Raw genomic sequence first — 20,710 nt, 5'->3', positions numbered from 1 at the left:
GCAGAAGCAGTAAGGGTATGTATGGACTGTTACTCAAAGTAATAGGCAGGAAAGCAGAATAAAAACACATGTGTTTACAGTGAAAAATTGAGTTGGAAAATGATGAAATAGGTTCTGAGTGCTTCTCTTTAGTGAGCTAAGAAGCAAGATGACTAGCTGAGAGTGAGGTAGATAGGATATGGTCTAAGTTTAAGAGAAGAAGCAAGGTTTAAGATAGTTGGTTAGGGTAATGGCGTAGTGAATGGCTTCAGGCTAAGTAGCATTAAAACCTATTAAGTTAATAGGCACAGACTTGACAAAGTATGACCTGTCAGCATAGTTATTTCTTTTTCTTTTTTTAAATGTTGCTTTAGTGGGGTGGGAAAGGGTTGATGAAGAATTAAATATAAAACTAGGGTTAATCTGACAAATCAAGAGGGCAAGGACATTCAAACTCTTTGCAAGGAGTGATTATAGTGATGGCTTAGGAATCTAAGCTGTAAAGATGGAGATGAAAACAGGAGCGGGGCGAGGAATAGTAATAATATATGAGGATGCATGGATTGAGGTCACTTGAGGGGACAGAATTACAGACTTTGGGATACTAGAGATATTGAGTTGATAGGGCTAGCTATCTGAGAAATGAGATTCTTGAAATTTATTGGGGAGACAGGAGTGAGGCTAATGACAGTGGAAATGACTATTGGATTGAGTTCCTACGGTAGTAGAGGAGAAAGTTCTATGAAGTAAAAAATATACAGAGGGATGTTGGAAGGATAACCTGGATAGATTTGGAAGTCACTAAGAGCTTAATATGTGAGTTTCCCAAATAAACAAGTTTGCATCTGTCTTTTAAAAAATAAAACCACAAGAAAATCCAAATAACTGAGGTAATTTTTAAAAACTTAGAATGTTCATCAGTTTACTTTGGAGGCAGATATTGTTGACCCTAAATTGTAAATTGATTTCTCAGATCCATGAGACTTGAAGAAGAAATTTCCACAGTCCCTTGTGAATCAGAGAATGAGAAAAGTCAGTTCTGTTAGATCTTAAAAACGTTTTCAGTAGTACTTCGGTATTCAGAAGTGCTGGAAGAACGTTGGCAGAAAATTGGAGCCATAGAGTAAGCCCAAACTAGGACAGCAAAGTCATTATTCTGCTTTTTAGTGAAGAAAGTCTTTTTTTAAATAGTTGTGACCCTTGATACTTTACTAAAAGCACTTTACTGGAACTTCATTTGGATGCAAGGCTTTACCAAAGTAATTAGGAAAACAAGGATTGAATATTTAGTAGTAACTTCTAAAACTTTACCATATTTTGTGATACATAAGACAGTTCTTTTTATTTAAATATATCACTATATAGATAACAAAATTGAGTAAATATAGTATTTATTACTACCTTATTTCTCCAAGTAGAATCTTAGAGCATCATATAATTCATTTGATTTACGCTGAATGGTGTAGACATTTAAGTTGGTGTTGATGCCAGCCTTAATTTAGAATGTTTTCCTTGTGCTCCCAAATGAATAAGGGAAAATAACTTTAAACATTTTACAAAATTAAAAGACAGTGCCTGAAGGAAACAAGAACTTTCTTGGGTTTAAAAATGAAGTGGTAAGATTTAATCACTGTACACCTCTGATGAAGAGATACATTTCACAGAAACTATGGTAAGAGTAAATGTTTAAGAAAAGGAAGGAAGGCGATGACTAAGGCATGGAAATGGAAGAAGTTGGACTGGCTATAGTAGTCTAGAATAAGTCCTAGAAATAGGAGAGTTGCTAAAAGTGGAAAGAATAAGGAAGTGAGGATAAGTTACCTATTTTGATGACAATATTTTTATTTCTAATCTATAGGTGGTTTCAGAATAATGCTTAATTCTTTAGTTTGTCTTTCCACAATATTTACTAGCAGGGAGACGTATGAAGGCTTTAAGAGGTATTGCTTTTGAAGAACTGAAGTCTCAGGATTCTGATTCTAATTTTTTTATTTGAGCTTTGTACTTTATTTTGTGGTAGTAAGAGTCATTCCTCCATCTCCAGCCATCTTCTCTCATGCTTCCAAATTGTTTTGCAGACTAATGCTAAGACTTCTAAAGAAAGGGTAAATGACTTCTTAGCAGAAATGTTGTAAAGAGTGGTTATGACATTCAGTATGTGTTTGTATTAGGCAGTTTCTAACTGAGATTTTTGATTTGTTCCTTTCATCAAAGTTTCCAATCACCAAAAAATTTTTCCAGTCTTATATTTCTCTCCTGATAAAAGAAATGCATCATTTTAAGTAATACTATTCACAACTGTTACTCATTTAGATACTAAGAGTATAAAACTGGCAGTGATTTTAAAAGATAATCTCTCTAGCTAATTATGTTTGAGGAAGTCAGATAAGCATTCTGGGCATCAGCTTCAATATTTATAAAATGAAGGGTCTAGAACCATTGTTTAATAATAAACATTAATTTCTATATACTTATATATCAAAATAATAGCATGTTTTGGTTGAAAGAAAATGAGATTGGAGCCAGAGGTTGAAGTCTTTAATTTCAGAAACTTAGTTTTCCCATTTGTAAAATGCTTTATCAGTAAAGTTTTGCAGGTGATACCTGGTAATATGTGTGAAATTTTGTAAGTTCAAAAGTATATATATTATAAATAGAATGGTTACTCAGTCAGGGAGTAAGTGCCTTATATGTGCTGGACTGTGTGATGAAGTTCACTTTGCTATCTTTTCTGATTTTAAAATTTATTAAGTCACTGAATTCCATCAAAATATTAAAATCATTATGACTAAATGAATTTGTTTTTTTTGTTTCACTGCTTATTTTTTAATTTTTTGAAAACTTATTGAAGTATAGTTGGTTTATAATGTGTTTAATTTTTGCTGTACAGCAAGGTGACTCAATTATACATAATTATATTTTGAAATTTTCCATTATGGTTTATCATAGGATATTGAGTATGGTTCCCTGTGTTGTACAGTAGGACCTTGTTGTTAATCCATCCTATGTTTGCTTTTGCTAATCTCAAACTCCTGCCCTTCTCTCCTCTGCCCCTCTCTTCTTTGCAGCACAAGTCTATTCTCTATACGTATGAGTCTGTTTTTGTTTCATAGATATGTTCATTTATGTCATATTTTAGATTCCACACATAAGTGATATCCTATGATATTTGTCTTTCTGACTTCTCTCAGTATGATAATCTCTAGGTCCATTCATATTGCTGCAAATGGCATTATTTAAATTTTTTTTTTTTAGTGGCCACGTAGTATTCCATTGTGTGTGTGTACCACATCTTCTTATTCATTCATCTGTTGATGGACATTTAGTTTGTTTCCATGTCTTGGCTATTTTGAATAGTGATTGGGGTGCGTGTATCCTTTTGAACCATGTTTTTCTCTGGATATATGCCCAGGAGTGGGATTGCTGGCTCATACAGCAACTCTAGTCTTTTCAGAAACCTCCATACTGTTTTCCATAGTGAAGTGGAAGTCACTCAGTCATGTCCGACTCTTTGCAACCCTATGGACTATACAGTCCATGGAATTCTCCAGGACAGAATATTAGAGTGAGTAGCTTTCTCAAGGGACCTTCCCAACCCAGGGATCAAACTCAGGTCTCCCATGCTGCAGGCAGATTCTTTACCAGCTGAGCCACCAGAGAAGCCCTGTTTTCCGTAGTGGCTGTACCAATTTACATTTCCCCCAACAGTGTAGGAGTGTTCCCTTTTCTTCACACCCTCTTCACTGTTTATTATTTGTAGACTTTTTAATGAAGGCTGATCTGATTGGTGTGAAGTACTTCATTGTAATTTTGATTTATATTTCTCTAGTAATTAGTGATGTAAAGCTAATTTTCATATACCTATTGCCCATCCATATTTTGTCTTTGGAGAAATGTCAGTTTAGGTCTTTTGCCCATTTTTCGATTGAGTTGTTTCTTTATTGTTGAATTATAGGAGCTGTACAGAGGAAATGTAGCTTAACATAACAAGGGCTATTTATGACAAAACCACAGCCAGTATAATGCTCAATAGTGAAGAGCTGAAAGCCTTCCCACTAAAATCTAGAACAAGACAAGGATTTACTACTTCTCTTAAACTTAATATTGGAAGTCCTAGCCACAGCAATCAGACAAGAAAAAGAAATAAAACATACTCAGATTGGTAGAGAAGAGGTAAAATAGTCATTATACGCAAATGACAATAGATGACAATATTCTACTACAATAGAAGAAAACCCTAAAGGTGTCACACAGAAACTACTAGGACTGATAAATGAATTCAGCAAGGTAGCAACATAACAGAAATTGGTTGCATTTTTTAGTATTAACAATGAAATACCAGAAAGAGAGTGTAAACACTCCCTTATAAAATTGCATCAAAAAATAAAATTAATAATAAACCTCACCTAGGAGGTAAAAGACGTATATACTGAGAACTATAAGACATTAATAAAGGAAATTGAAGATGACTCAAAGAAATGGAAAGATATCCCTTGCTCTTGGATTTGAAGAATTGTTGCTGTTGTTCAGTCACTCAGTTGTGTCCAGCTGTTTGTGACCCCATGGACAGCAGCACACTAGGCTTCCCTGTCCTTCACCATCTCCTGGAACTTGCTCAAACTCATGTCCATTGAGTCGGTGATGCTATCTCACCATCTTGTCCTCTGCTGCCCCCTTCTCCTTTTGCCTTCAATCTTTCCCAGCATCAGTGTCTTTCCCAGTGAGTTGGCTCTTCGCATCAGGTGGCCAAAGTATTGGAGCTTCAGCATCAGTCCTTCCTATGACTATTCAGGACTGATTTCCTTTAGGACTGACTGGTTTGCTCTTTGTGCAGTCCAAGAGACTCTCAAGAGTCTTCTTCAATACCACAGTTCAAAAGCATCAATTCTTTTGGAAAAAGAATTTGAAAAATAATACATGTATATGTATAACTGAGTTACTTTGTTGTACTCCTGAAAGTATGATGTTGAATGGTTTGCCTTGGAAACGAACTGAGATCATTCTGTCATTTTTGACGTTGCATCCATGTAATGTATTTTGGACTCTCTTGTTGATTATGAGGGCTACCTGCTTTCTTTTCCGGGATTCTTGCCCATAGTAGTAGGTGTAATGGTCATCTGAATTAAATTCGCCCATTCCCGTCCATTTTAGTTCACTGATTCCTAAGATGTTAATGTTTACTCTTGCCATCTCCTGCTTGACCATGTCCGTTCAACATCATAGTAATCCAAGTATATGCCCCAACCACCGATGCCAAAGAAGCTGAAGTTGATCAGTTCTGTGAAGACTAACACCAAAAAAAGATGTCCTTTTTATCATAGGGGATTGGAATGCAAAAGTAGGAAATCAAGAGACACCTGTAGTAACAGGCAAGTTTGGCCTTGGAGTACAAATGAAGCAGGGCAAAAGCTAACAGAATTCTGCCAAGAAAACGCACTAGTCATAGCAAACACCCTTTTTCAACAACACAAGAGATGACTTTGCACATGACATCACCAAATGGTCAATACCAGAATCAGATTGATTACATTGTTTGCAGCTGAAGATGGAGAAGCTCTATACAGTCGGCAAAAACAAGACCTGGAACTGACTGTGGCTTAGATAATCAGCTTCTTATAGCAAAATTCAGGCGTACACTAAAGAAAGTGGGGAAAACCACTAGGCCAGTCAGATATGACCTAAATCAAACCCCCTATGATTATACAGTGGAGGTGAAGAATTTACCAGATCTAATCAAGGGATTAGATCTGGTAGAGTGTCTTAAGAACTATAGACAGGTTCGTGATATTGTACAGGAGGCATTGACCAAAACCGTCCCAAAGGAAATGAAGTGCAAGAAGGCAAAGTGATTGTATGAGGAGGCTTTACAAATAGCTGAGGAAAGAAGAGAAGCAGAAAACAGGATGAAAGGGAAAGGTATACCCAACTGAATGCAGAGTTCCAAAGAATACCAAGGAAAGACAACAAGGCCTTCTTCAATAAACAATTCAAAAATAAATAGAGGAAAACAACAGAATGGGAAAGACTAGAGATCTCGTCAAGCAAATTTGAGATATCAAAGGAACATTTTATGGAAAGATGGGTAAAATAAAGGACAGAAACAGTAAAGACCTAATAGAAACAGAAGAGATCAAGAGGAGATGGCAAGAATACACAGAAGAACTATACAAAAAAGGTCTTAATGACGCGGATAACCACGATGGTGTGGTCACTCACCTAGAGCCAGACATCCTGGCGTGTGAAGTCAAGTGGACCTCAGGGAGCACTGCTGCCAATAAAGCTAGTGAAAAATGATGGAATTCCAACAGAACTATTTAAAATCCTAAAAGATGATGCTATTAAAGTGTTGCACTCCATATGTCAGCAAATTTGGAAAATCTAGCAGTGGCCACAGGACTGGAAAAGGTCAGTCTTCATCTCAGTTCTGAAGAAGGGCAGTATTAAAGAATGTTCAAACTATCAGACAATTGCACTCATTTCCCACGCTAATAAGGTTATACTCAAAATCGTTCAAGCTAGGCTTCAGCAGTATGTGAACCAAGAACTTCCAGATGTACAAGCTGGGTTTAGAAAAGGCAGAGGAACCAAGATCAACTTGATAGCATTCACTGGATCATAGATAAAGCAAGGGAATTCCAGAAAAACATCTACTTCTGTTTCATTGACTACCCTAAAAACTTTGTGTGGATCATAACAAACTGTGGAAAACTCTTTTATTAGAGAGATGGAGATATCAGACCATCTTACCTGTCTCTTAAGAAACCTGTATACAGGTCAAGAAGCAACAGTTATGACCTTACATGGAGCAACTGGTTCAAAATTGAGAAAGGAGTACAGGGCTGTATACTGTTACCCTGTTTATTTAACTTATATGCAGAGTACATCATACGAAATGCTGAGCTGGGTGAGTTACAACCTGGAATCAAGATTGCTGGGAGAAATATAAACAACCTCAGATATGCAGATAATAGATAGCATTCTAATGGCAGAAAGCAAAGAGGAACTAAAGAATCTCTTGATGAGGGTGAAAACTGGCTTAAAACTCAGTATTAAAAAACTAAGATCATGGCATCTGGTCCTGGCACTTCATGACAGATAGAAGGGGAAAAGGTGGAAGCAGTGATGATTTCCTCTTCTTGGGCTCTAAAATCTCTGTGGATGGTGACTGCAGCCATGAAATTAGAAGATCACTGTTTCTTGGCAGGAAAGCTATGACAAACCTAAACTGTGTATTAAAAAGCAAAAACATCACTTTGATGACAAAGGTTCGTATTATCACGGCTGTGGTCTTTCCATTAGTTATGTATGGATGTGCAAGTTGGACCATAAAGAAGGCAAAGTGCCAAAGAATTGATGCTTTTGAACTATGGTGCTATAGAATACTCTTGAGAGACTCTTGGGCTGCAAGGAGATCAAACCAGTCAATCCTAAAGGAAATCAACCCGGAATATTCATTAGAAGGACTGATGCTGAAGTTGAAGTTCCAATACTTTGGCCATCTGATGCGAACAGCTGACACTGGAAAAGACCTTGATGCTGGGAAGGATTGAGGACCAAAGAAGAGGGCAACAGAGAATGAGATGGTTGGATGGCATCACCTATTCAGTGGATATGAACTTGGGCAAACTCTGAGATGGTGAGGGACAGAGAGGCCTGGCATGCTGCAGTCCATGAGGTTACAAAGAGTTGGACACGACTTGGCTATTAACAACAAAAAGGAAAGATGTGAAGATTACTCTCAACAGGAAGAACAGTGTTTTATGAAAAAACTGTGTAATAACCCCTGATAAAGCACTGTAGTAATAATTTCCTTTAGAAAGAATATTGAGATATGGTTGTAATTTATTCACTTCATTTCTAGGTAAGTAAAGGAAATTAAAGTGAGAAGTCTGCAGAATATTACAGTATATGTTTACTTTGATTAATTTTATAAAAATAATATCTTTGAAATATAGTTGATAGACTTTTTACAGTATTTCCAAATAAAATGGGGTGGGACTGTTGAAAAGCTTTGTTTCACTCAGGTTTGCTGTTTTTCTCCTGTTGTTTTTAATTTGTTTACCTTTAATAACTGGCTGTTATCAATATGCTTTCCTAGCATGTATTTTTAAGGAAATACAATGTTTCTTTAAGACAAAAGGGAAAATTTAATAGTGAATGAATAGCTGCTTTTCCAAAGAAACTTAAGCTATGGAAAAAACATTTTGATGATGAATGTTTGGAAATGCATCATTATAGAATTTTGTTGCTGAAAGTGATATGTGTCACCTACAACTGTCGTATCTTGGACTATATCCACACTTGGAAAATATTTCAAAAATAAATTTATTGCTTGTTTTAAAGTCAGTGTGAAGGAAGAGATGTGTGTGTTGGGGAGGGAAAGAGGGAGATTTATTTATAAGGAGTTGGGTCACATGAGTTTGGAGGTTTGGCAAGTCCAAACTGCAAGGTAGGGCCAGGGAAGAGTTGCAGTTCTAGCCCAAAGGCAGTCTGCTTGCAGTCTGCTTGAAAGCCTACTGGCATCATTTCTTTTTGAAGGAAGGTCAGTTTTTGTTCTATTAAGTCCTTCTACTGATTGAATGAAGCCCACCCATATTATGAAGGGTATTGTGCTTTACATATTCCAAACTAAGCAATTTACATATTAATATTTTATCCAAAAATACCTTCACAGAAACATCCAGGATAATATTTGACTGAATTATCTGGGCACTGTTGCTCAGCTAAATTGACACAAAATCATATTACAGTCATTTTCAGTGGAGTTTGAAACTCTTTGTTAAAAATATAGAGTATTTTCTGATTAGTTTGTTAAAATAACACTGACATTTAACCACATTTTTGCATAAAATGGAATTCGAAGGTATAGTCAACAGTTGACTTTTTCCATTTAGATCTTTTCATATCTTTGTGAGGTGTCATTTATTTCCCCAGCTGTGACAGCAACTAAATTTAGTCTAAATGTTTCAGTTTATAACCTAGGCATTCAGATTGCTTTGCCATTAAATATTAAACCAAGATTTTAGAAATAATTAAGCATGTCGAATTCATTGCTTTTATTAAAATTGTTGTTTCATATTGATAAGTTATGGCCCCAAGGCTTTTGCTTTTTCATTAAAGAAGTAAAAAAAGAACTATTTGAAATAATGCTTATTTCCACTAGGGAAAGAGAATAGAGCTAATGGGGGGATCATTAAGTTGAGCTATGCTACATAAACCCATTGTGACCTAGGCACTGACTCCCATGGCAGGTTGTGTGGAAGCTGCGGGCATCACTGACAAAGTCACTGTTAAGACAGGAGGGTGAGCCCCCAGCAAGGTGAGCTGCCCTACCTGCTGGCTGGCTGGACTGTATGCTCATGGAGGGCAGGGCTGGGGCTGAGTGTTCCTCTTTGTCCCCAAGGAACTTGGCACATGGCAAGTGCTCAGTAAACATTGTGAGTAATAAACAGGTTAAAAAAATGTTTATTTCATTTTTGTTTCTTTTTAAAATTTCTCTTTTTGTGGGTTTCATAATTATGTAATACAATAACATAGTATTATAGGTAATATACATACAGGAATATTCAGAAATTTTACTGATTGGGGTATATAATAAAACATTTTTGGAGATGTCATCTAGAAGATAAGGAAGTTTAATGTAAAATTTGATGAAGAGGATGATGGGAAGAAGCCTTAAAGCACTTTGGAAAATGAAGGGTAATTGTTTTTAGCTTGGACTTTTCTTTTTCTGAAATGTTTTGTTGTTGTTATTGGGAGTTTTTCAATTTGAAATAGAATTCACGTTTATAGTGGGAAATATTAACTAACATACCAATTAAATTTACTGAGCAATGCATTCTCTTGCTGTTTTCAAATCTTCTTTGGTAGCCAAATAACAAGGGAAAAGCGCATGAAGGAATAGAATTAGAGTAGTAATACCAGACTATGAAAGCTGAGTGAATTCTGTCTCTGCTGTTTAGTTAGACTTTACTTTTATAAATAGGATTTTATAATGATTTAAAGTAGGGAAAGAAGGGACTTCCGTGGTGGTCCAGTGATTAAGACTCCATGCTTCAGGGGTGTGGGTTTGATTCCTGGTCAGGGAACTAAGATCCCTCATGCCACTTGATGTGGTCAAAAAACATTTTTTTTTTTTTAGTAGGGAAAAAAAAAAGGCAGATATTTTGAAATGATTTATTTGTAAATAACATGTGATTAAACCATGGGTGATTTGGAAAGATAAAACAACTAGAGATATAGAAAGGAGTGATACCTGAATGTTCTGAATATTGAATATCGATATTTAGCATTTTGATCTCTGAATATCTTGAATATGGGAGATGTAAAGAGCACCAAGTTATTAGCCAATTTGAAAATTATTCTTGAAGAATAGAAAATGATGCTTTTTCAGGCAGCAGGTAGATGGGAATATCTTTTGAAGACTGGAAGAGCCTTGCAGAACAGTGATTTTTATGTGTTAATATCTTGTTTCCTGTACTGTGTAACACTTATGAATGACCGTAGTCCTGTTGAGAAGTTGATGGACTCCCATTTTATGGAAAAAGTATAAAGTGCCTTGGTAACTTGCCCAAGGTCAAAATGTACTATAAATGCAGAGCCCAGATTTTGAACCCAGGTTTATTTGATTCTGTTCAAACACTTCTTCACTGAGAGTCTGCTGTGGTGCTGGGAATAGTGCTTGTACCTTAGGAGTTCAGAGTAGAATAATACATGGCTCCTGTCCTCAACATAGTGTTGCAAATGAATAAGATAGTAATCTGTAGGGAGCTTTGGGGAGCCAGAGAAAGACCATTTAGCTCAGTCTGAAATTTTAGGGGCATTTTCTGTCTGAACTGGATCTCAAGGAAGGAGTAAGAGTTAATTGCAAAGAGATGATCTGTGGAGGGTGTTGCTTGCACCAGGGGGAACCACATGTGTAAAGATATTTAGGCATAAAAATAGCATGATTTATGCTGAAGAACATATTTCTGTCTGAGTCTTAAAGGATGAGATTGGTGGTGACCAGCAGAAAGAAGAGCCTGAGTTTTTCTTTTCATACATGATTACCTGGACAAATATCAGAAACTGGTTAAAATATTTGTGGATAAAATTTCAGCCTTTTCAGTGTGGTTTTATCTTCCTTTTCTAGGATCAGTTCGACAGCTTAGACAAGCATACACAATGGGGAATTGACTTCTTGGAAAGATATGCCAAATTTGTTAAAGAGAGGATAGAAATTGAACAGAACTATGCGAAACAATTGAGGTAAGTTATATATTTTTTTCAGTTTTCAGAAATGAAATTACACGTTTAAATAGTTAGCTTTAGATAAATGTGATACACTAGGAGTTGAAATCTGTGTTTTTCATCAGAATTAGATTGAATTAGGTAACTGGTTTGTTTTATTTATTTATTTTTAAATTTTATTTTATTTTTAAACTTTACAATATTGTATTGGTTTTGCCAAATATCGAAATGAATCCGCCACAGGTATACATGTGTTCCCCATCCTGAACCCTCCTCCCTCCCCATACCATCCCTCTGGGTCGTCCCAGTGCACCAGCCCCAAGCATCCTGTATCCTGCATCGAACCTGGACTGGCAACTCGTTTCATATATGATATTATACGTATTTCAATGCCATTCTCCCAAATCATCCCACCCTTGCCCTCTCCCACAGAGTCCAAAAGACTGTTCTATACATCTGTGTCTCTTTTGCTGTCTCGTATACAGGGTTATTGTTACCATCTTTCTAAATTCCATATATATGCGTTAGTATACTGTATTGGTGTTTTTCTTTCTGGCTTACTTCACTCTGTATAATAGGCTCCAGTTTCATCCACCTCATTAGAACTGGTTCATATGTATTCTTTTTAATGGCTGAGTAATACTCCATTGTGTATATGTACCATAGCTTTCTTATCCATTCATCTGCTGATGGACATCTAGGTTGCTTCCATGTCCTGGCTATTATAAACAGTGCCGCGATGAACATTGGGGTACATATGTCTCTTTCAATTCTTGTTTCCTCGGTGTGTATGCCCAGCAGTGGGATTGCTGGATCATAGGGCAGTTCTATTTCCAGTTTTTTAAGGAATCTCCACACTGTTCTCCATAGTGGCTGTACTAGTTTGCATTCCCACCAACAGTGTAAGAGGGTTCCCTTTTCTCCACACCCTCTCCAGCATTTATTGCTTGTAGACTTTTAGGTAATTGGTTTGTTTTAGTGACTGGTTTAATTAAATCATTGCCTAGTATCACAAGGAATATTGGCTGGCTAGATCATGAGCATCTTTCATTCCAGAAAGATACTTAAAATTATACAATCAAGAAGCAAAATTCCTGGAAAAAGAAATAACTTGGTAATATTAATAATTTTGTGCTTTACAGTTTTTTCCCCTGAACTTTTTGCGTTAGTAATCTTTCCAAAACATTGATTTCTCCAGTTTCTCATTTCTTCATAGTTTCTAAGACTTACAAAGTGAGTGTGATGAGCTGTGTTTCTTTCTGTCAAAAAGTAGATGTATATTACTGATAAAAGATTCTGGAAAATGTGTTGGGAGATAAAAATTTTAAAGGGAAAATTTTAATCTTAAAACAAATGGAACTTAAGATTTTATTCAAGCAGAAAATCATTGTTGGACCACAACCTGATAACTAGTTTTGCTGCAACTTACTCAATAAAAATCGTGTTTGAAGCCTGAAGACTAGAAAACAGTGTAAGGTTCTAGGTAAAGGGGTTAGGATTCTTTATGTTTTATAGTGACAGAAAAATCCAGCCCACAAGGCACACATGAGTAAGGGTCCAAACATAATTTGATCTGTGGGTCAGATGTGTTCAGGCTCCTGTTTCTTGGCTCTTCTTCCCATTGTTGCCTTTATACTTGTTTTATTCAATACCATCCTTTTTACCCAGTAGCCCTAGATTGCATATCTTCATACTCCCACATCCTGGGGAAGAATGATGATATTTGTTGTGCATTTGAGGGGAGGAGATAGGAAGGGAAAGGGGGAAGGAAGAAAGTGAAAGAAAGGAGAGGGAGGAGATGGAAGGAGAGCAGAGTGCAAGCCTGTATCAGCTTCTCTTCTCCAGAAATCACAGCAAAAGTCTCCTTTTGCTGACCCTGGTTAGATTATATGCTTATCCTGAACAGTTCACTGAAGTGAGAATGTTAGATTGATTTATAGCTAATTAATTGCCCAAAAGAAATATAAGGTAGTGGATCACAGGAGGAAGGGAGATTTTGAGTGATAAACTACATATGCCCACCATTTATAGCAGTTTATTCAAGGAGCTGACTGGTTGTGGCCATGAGATAGACTAGTATGATGAATAGGTTACTTATAATGATATACATACTACTGTTTTGACATGTATTAAAATTGTAGCATCATGCTAATTTCTTGATCCATTTGCATCCTATGTTTTTTTAAAAAAAGTAATTTCCATATGGAAATATAAACCAAGGAAGCTACAAGTATATTAATAATTGTGATGATATTTTATCTGCCCAAAAGTTTTGACTTGGGAACTTTACTGTGCAAGAATCTGGAAGCATTAAAGGACCTCTGAAAAGTTAAAATAGCAGTAAAAAGAATGTGTTCATGTGTGAACAATGAAAAATTTCCCTCATTTAATTTTTAATTTGATCTCAACTCTAGCACATTGTTTTCTGGTTTTTAAGTATGCCAGTAAAAGTGAAGAGAACAAATGCTACAGACAATAATACAGAGATGTGATTACAGTGTGAAGTGACAACAAAGATTAAAATATTGCAAAAAACAAGATAAAATGTTTCCAGCTTAAAGGTACCTGTCAGTAAGGAAATGATGAAAAATACTGAGGAGTATACAATTTAAACAAGTCAGATATAGCAGCATATTTAAACTTAAAAGGGTGTTCAGTCTGTCAGTGTGAAAAGCAAGCTGTAGAACTGAAGGTACAGCAAGATGTCCTTGCTTACTTGAGGCTGAGTATATAGCTATGTATAAAATTTGTGTGTATTCTTTTTTTTTTTAATTTGTATGTATTCTGAAGAGATCTAAATGGGATACCCCAAATTGTTTGACCATGGTTACCCCTGGGGAACGAGAGTAGGGGGTGGGAAGGGACAGAACTTATACTTATTACTTGTACTTTTAAATTATTGAAGTTTTTCTAGTGATTATGTAATCTTAAGCAAAGAAGATGATATATTTCAAAGAATATCACCACAAATTTTAAAAGAAAAATCGGTAATTTATAAGGTAAGCTATCAGCAGTATGCTGTATTTAGTTGTCCAGAATAACTTGGGTCTCAAGGGTTTCAGGGTGGCCAAGATTTTAACAGAGTAAAAGACTGTAATCAAACAGCAGACTTGTCTGCCCTTCTATTTTGTGACTGATAATAACAGTTATAATTTTCACTTACTTGCAAAGAGAGATTTTGACAGCACTTCTTTGGAGCAGGAGTGGTTAGAACCCGTGATTACGTGGTATGAAAATATACTTTTGTAGTGAGAAAATAGATGCTCTAGTTCAGTGATTTGCATCTTTTTTCTGTCCCAGCAGACTAAAGAAATTTAGTACATGTTCATCCTAACAGTGGTTTTCACTTGCAGTGATTCTCAACAAGAACAGGATTATTGGAAGGTGTTGAGGAATTCCAATAAAGAAGAGTTGGGAGGAGGCTTGTGTAACTTGAAAACCACAACTCCCTTTCCTTTGTCCACATTGATATTTGCTGCTTTGGATGAATACTTAGTAAATAATTGAATTATCAGCTGCTTTTTATAGTGTCTGTTTTGTCCAAAGGGAAGAAGTGTGCCTTGTTTATTTCCTTTTCTTTAATGAGAAAAATTCTTTTGGTTGACTCCCTCCTGTTTTGCTATGGCGGAGGAGGACAACTTCTTTTCATAGTGAGAAGAACTCTTTTTTCCTCCTAAATAATAACTGTATTCAGAATGTTAAATATTTTAAATATACTGCAGGATTAAATTTTGCAATATACTTTTGTAAATATACTATTTATTTGCATAAATTTTCACATGATTTTGGCGCTCCCTCGTTTATTTTCTTCTGTCTTCTATTTGTCTGTTTTGATGGCTTTGGTTTCACTTTATTTAAGTTTTGGTATTCACTTTTGGTAGTGATTTGAGGATGAGAATAAATAAAAAATAAAGCATCTAATTATGTTTGGAGACATAGTTATAAACAGTCCAACCATGTCCATTTTGATGGATAATAAGTGGTGACTATGAATCACTTGGTAGAACTTTCCTTTGTTTGTAGACATAAAAAGTAGAAGTTACTCTAATAAATTTATGCTATTGTATATGTATGACAGAGATTGACTAAATTTTCTTATGTGAAAAACTCTGTGCATAATGGTATGTATTATTTTTGTCTAGTAAAAATAATTACAGCAGTAAGTTCTATCATAGAGATTGCTGTATGAAATTATATTTCTCTATTTCACCCCAGATCATTCCTTTTTGGCTCAAATGTGACAGTGTGGTACTGAAAGAAAAATAGATTGGATGACTAAAAATTACTCTTACCTTAACCAGAACAGAAATCTCTCCAGATTTCTTGGATCTTATTTCTGTTTCTGTACCTTGACAACCATGGCGACATAACTGGTACCTCTAGAGCTGAGTGACTATAAGTTGAATGCATGAATGATTGAATGATCTGTGTTTCAGTTTAGTTTAGAAATTAGGATCTCAATATGCTGACCTTTGAACCATGTGCTGCTTTCTATCCATACTTGAGTTTATGTCATATATTATACATCAATGTGAAGAGATTGCTCTACTAAGAGCTGTCCCCAATATTTAGGATAGGCTTAGATATAGAACAATGTAAATAAAACCAGTTTCTATTTTCTATTTAGTTTTTATTTTCTCATACTTCTTTATCAGAATTTTCTCTTTCTGTGTTTCTGTTTAGTAACAGAAGAACCTAGGGAGCTCATCTTTTGTGCTGACCTATGGAAAGTAGAGACTACTGTTTGTTTTTGGTCGGCCATTGTTTAACTTTTGACGCTTTTGACTTCCCTGAGTGTTTTTTTTTTTTTTTTTAGAGGATAATTGCTTTACAATGTTGTGTTAGTTTCTGCTGTACAACAGAAAGGCTCATCACCTTAACAAGAATTACAGTCTATTCCTGATTTTTGTATTAAATGTTTTGTTAAATGATGAAGCCAAACCTAATAAATAAAGCATAAAGCTCTTAAGAAAGAAAATAGAGACTTCCTTGGTGGGCCAGTGGCTAAGACTCAGCACTCCCAATGCAGAGGATGTGGGTTTGATCCCTGGTCAGGGAACTAAATCTCACATGCTACAACTAAAAGACCCCACATGTGTCACTTAAAAGACCCTACATGTGACAACGAAGGGCCTGCATGCACCACAACTAAGACCAGGTGCAACCAAATAATATTTTTAAAAAAGAAAATAAGTTCAAACCAGTTGTGTTAAACATTTTGATAGTGAACTTTCCAATGAAAAGGATTTAAAGATCTTCTTTAAACAACTATAAAGAATAAGAAGGTTGTTAATGATGTTGGCTGTATAGATCACTTAGTTAATCTCTTAGCTTTTTCATAATACCTTTAATATTTTTATTTCTAAGTTATTTGTAGCCATTTGAATTGTGTGGCAGTGTCTAAAATGAGATATAATGTTTATTTTATCATCCTAATGTTTAAAATATGGTCACATCAGATAAATTAAGCTGTTTATTTGAATCTAGGACTATGTTGTATAGTTCTTCAAGAATCTAATATTTAGAGGGAAAACAAGTTATCAACTTGCAGAAGAAAATTTCTCTGAAAAGTGTAATACTTAATTAAATATGGGGCAATCTGTTCCTTCCTCGGTCTAAATTGAGCAAATAAAATAATTTTTCTCTTTTCTGTCTTCAACATACCAGAAAATACTCTTCTGAAAGATTTGCAGTTGCCTAGAAATCACATTGTTATGCCTATTGCATCCTAAATAGTAATGAATTGTTGAATATGTTCTTTGAGTATAGAGTATGAAGCTGATAATATAGATACAGAATACAGAGCCCCATTCACATCTTATGACCTGTGTATCCTTGACATGGTAAAGATAAAGCAAAAGTAGGAACTGGCATTTTTAAGAAATAAGATACTTTGTTCACTTTAATATCCATTGAAACTTGCTTGAATTTCTTCTCCTAGGGCCTTCAGGCATAAATTCTTTCTTTAAATTTAAATTTATTTATTTTAATTGGAGGCTAATTACTTTACAATATTGTATTGGTTTTGCCATACATCAACATGAACCCACCACAGGCATACACGTGTTCCCCATCCTAAACCCTACTCCCACCTCCCTCCCGTACCATCCCTCTGGGTCATCCCAGTGCACTAGCCCCAAGCATCCTGAATCCTGCATCGAACCTGGACTGGCGATTCGTTTCTTATATGATATTATACATGTTTCAATGCCATTCTCCCAAATCATCCCACCCTTGCCCTCTCCCACAGAGTCCAAAAGACTGTTCTATACATCTGTGTCTCTTTTGCTCTCTCACATACAGGGTTATCGTTACCATCTTTCTAAATTCCATATATATGCGTTAGTATATATATGTAGTATTGGTGTAGTATAGTATTGGTGTTTTTCTTTTTGGCTTACTTCACTCTGTATAATAGGCTCCAGTTTCATCCACCTCATTAGAACTGATTCAAATGTATTCTTTTTAATGGCTGAGTAATACTCAATTGTGTATATGTACCACAGCTTTCTTATCTATTCATCTGTTGATGGACATCTAGGTTGCTTCCATGTCCTGGCTATTATAAACAGTGCTGCAGTGAACATTGGGGTACATGTGTCTCTTTCAGTTCTGGTTTCCTCAGTGTGTATGCCCAGCAGTGAGATTGCTGGATCATAATGCAGTTCTATTTCCAGTTTTTTAAGGAATCTCCATGCTGTTCTCTGTAGTGGCTGTACTAGTTTGCATTCCCACCAACAGTGTAAGAGGGTTCTCTTTTCTTCACAGCCTCTCCAGCATTTATTGCTTGTAGACTTTTGGATAGCAGCCATTCTGACTGGCATGAAATAGTACCTCATTGTGGTTTTGATTTGCATTTCTCTGATAATGAGTGATGTTGAGCATCTTTTCATGTGTTTGTTAGCCATCTGTATGTCTTTTGTGGAGAAATGTCTATTTAGTTCTTTGGCCCATTTTTTGATTGGGTCATTTATTTTTCTGGAATTGAGCTGCAGGAGTTGCTTGTATATTTTTGAGATTAGTTGTTTGTCAGTTGCTTCATTTGCTATTATTTTCTCCCATTCCGAAGGCTGTCTTTTCACCTTGCTTATAGTTTCCTTTGTTGTGCAGAAGCTTTTTAATTTTAATTAGGTCCCATTTGTTTATTTTTGCTTTTATTTCCAGTATTCTGGGAGGTGGGTCATAGAGGATCCTGCTGTGATTTATGTCAGGAGACTATTTTGCCTATGTTCTCCTCTAGGAGTTTTATAGTTTCTGGTCTTACGTTTAGATCTTTAATCCATTTTGAGTTTATTTTTGTGTATGGTGTTAGAAAGTGTTCTAGTTTCATTCTTTTACAAGTGGTTGACCAATTTTCCCAGCACCACTTGTTAAAGAGATTGTCTTTAATCCATTCTATATTCTTGCCTCCTTTGTCAAAGATAAGGTGTCCATAGGTGCGTGCATTTATCTCTGGGCTTTCTACTTGTTCCATTGATCTATATTTCTGTCTTTGTGCCAGTACCATACTGTCTTGATGACTGTGGCCTTGTAGTAGAGCCTCAAGTCAGGCAGGTTGATTCCCCCAGTTCCATTCTTCTTTCTCAAGATTGCTTTGGCTATTCGAGGTTTTCTGTATTTTCATACAAACTGTGAAATTATTTGTTCTAGCTCTGTGAAAAATACCATTGGTAGCTTGATAGGGATTGCATTGAATCTATAGATTGCTTTGGGTAGTATACTCATTTTCACTATATTGATTCTTCCAATCCATGAACATGGTATATTTCTCCCTCTATTAGTGTCCTCTTTAATTTCTTTCACCACTGTTTTATAGTTTTCTATAAATAGGTCTTTAGTTTCTTTAGGTAGATATATTCCTAAGTATTTTATTCTTTTCGTCACAATGGTGAATGGAATTGTTTCCTTAATTTCTCTTTCTATTTTCTCATAATTAGTGTATAGGAATGCAGGGGATTTCTGTGTGTTGATTTTATATCCTGCAATATATTTTACTATATTTTTACTATATTTTACTATATTCATTGCTTAGCTCTAGTAGTTTTCTGGTGGAGTCTTTAGGGTTTTCTATGTAGAGGATCATGTCATCTGCAAACAGTGAGAGTTTTACTTTTTCTTTTCCAATTTGGATTCCTTTTATTTCTTTTTCTGTTCTGAGTGCTGTGGCCAAAACTTCCAAAACTATGTTGAATAGTAATGGTGAAAGTGGGCACCCTTGTCTTGTTCCTGACTTTAGAGGGAATGCTTTCAATTTTTCACCATTGAGGATAATGTTTGCTGTGGGTTTGTCATATATAGCTTTTATTATGTTGAGGTATGTTCCTTCTATTCCTGCTTTCTGAAGAGTTTTTATCATAAATGGATGTTGAATTTTGTCAAAGGCTTTCTCTGCATCTATCGAGATAATCATATGGCTTTTATTTTTCAGTTAATGTGGTGTATTACATTGATTGATTTGCGGCTATTGAAGAATCCTTGCATCCCTGGGATAAAGCTCACTTGGTCATGGTGTATGATCTTTTTAATGTGTTGTTGGATTCTGATTGCTAGAATTTTGTTAAGGATTTTTGCATCTATGTTCATCAGTGATAAAAAAAATTGAAATCATTTCAAGCATCTTTTCTGACCACAATGCAGTAAGATTAGATCTCAATTACAGGAGAAAAACTATTAAAAATTCCAGCATATGGAGGCTGAATAACACGCTGCTGAATAACCAACAAATCACAGAAGAAATCAAAAAAGAAATCAAAATATCCATAGAAATGAATGAAAATGAAAACACAACAACCCAAAACCTGTGGGACACTGTAAAAGCAGTGCTAAGGGGAAAGTTCATAGCAATACAGGCATACCTCAAGAAACAAGAAAAAAGTCAAATAAATAACCTAACTCTACACCTAAAGCAACTAGAAAAGGAAAAAATGAAGAACCCCAGGGTTAGTGGAAGGAAAGAAAAAATTAGGGCAGAAATAAATGCAAAAGAAACAGAAGAGACCATAGCAAAAATCAACAAAGCCAAAAGCTGGTTATTTGAAAGGATAAATAAAATTGACAAACCATGAACTAGACTCATCAAGAAACAAAGGGACAAAAATCAAATCAATAAAATTAGAAATGAAAATGGAGAGATCACAACAGACAACACAGAAATACAAAGGATCATAAGAGACTAGTATCAACAATTATATGCCAATAAAATGGACAACGTGGAAGAAATGGACAAATTCTTAGAAAAGTACAACTTTTCAAAACTGAACCAGGAAGAAATAGAAAATCTGTAACAGACCCATCACAAGCATGGAAATTGAAAATGTAATCAGAAATCTTCCAGCAAACAAAAGCCCAGGTCCATACAGCTTCACAGCTGAATTCTACCAAAAATTTAGAGAAGAGCTAACACCTATCCTACTCAAACTCTTCCAGAAAATTGCAGAAGAAGGTAAACTTCCAAACTCATTCTGTGAGGCCACCATCACCCTAATAAAAACCTGACAAAGAT

General features: G+C 35.6%; 1 protein-coding gene across 5 annotated transcripts in view; it reads left to right on the top strand.

Moving 5' to 3' along the window:
• FNBP1L (formin binding protein 1 like) overlaps positions 1–20,710 on the top strand; it is a 137,104-nt gene that overhangs the window by 44,941 nt on the left and 71,453 nt on the right. For 4 of the 5 annotated variants that reach the window (XR_009735352.1, XM_061411163.1, XM_061411162.1 and 1 more), the window contains exon 2: positions 11,111–11,226. Coding sequence is in view for 3 of the 5 variants with exons in the window: in XM_061411163.1 (XP_061267147.1) it covers positions 11,111–11,226 (116 nt within the window). In the remaining 2 variants the exon portion in view is untranslated. Of the gene's footprint in view, positions 1–11,110; positions 11,227–20,710 lie in introns of those variants that run through there. The other variant, XM_061411161.1, reaches the window with a different exon arrangement.

The sequence above is a fragment of the Bos javanicus genome, chromosome 3 (genome assembly GCF_032452875.1).
Source record: "Bos javanicus breed banteng chromosome 3, ARS-OSU_banteng_1.0, whole genome shotgun sequence".
NCBI classification, from domain to species: domain Eukaryota; kingdom Metazoa; phylum Chordata; class Mammalia; order Artiodactyla; family Bovidae; genus Bos; species Bos javanicus.
The sequence above is the reverse complement of the archived record's forward strand: the minus strand, read 5'-3'. Positions and strand labels throughout refer to the sequence as shown.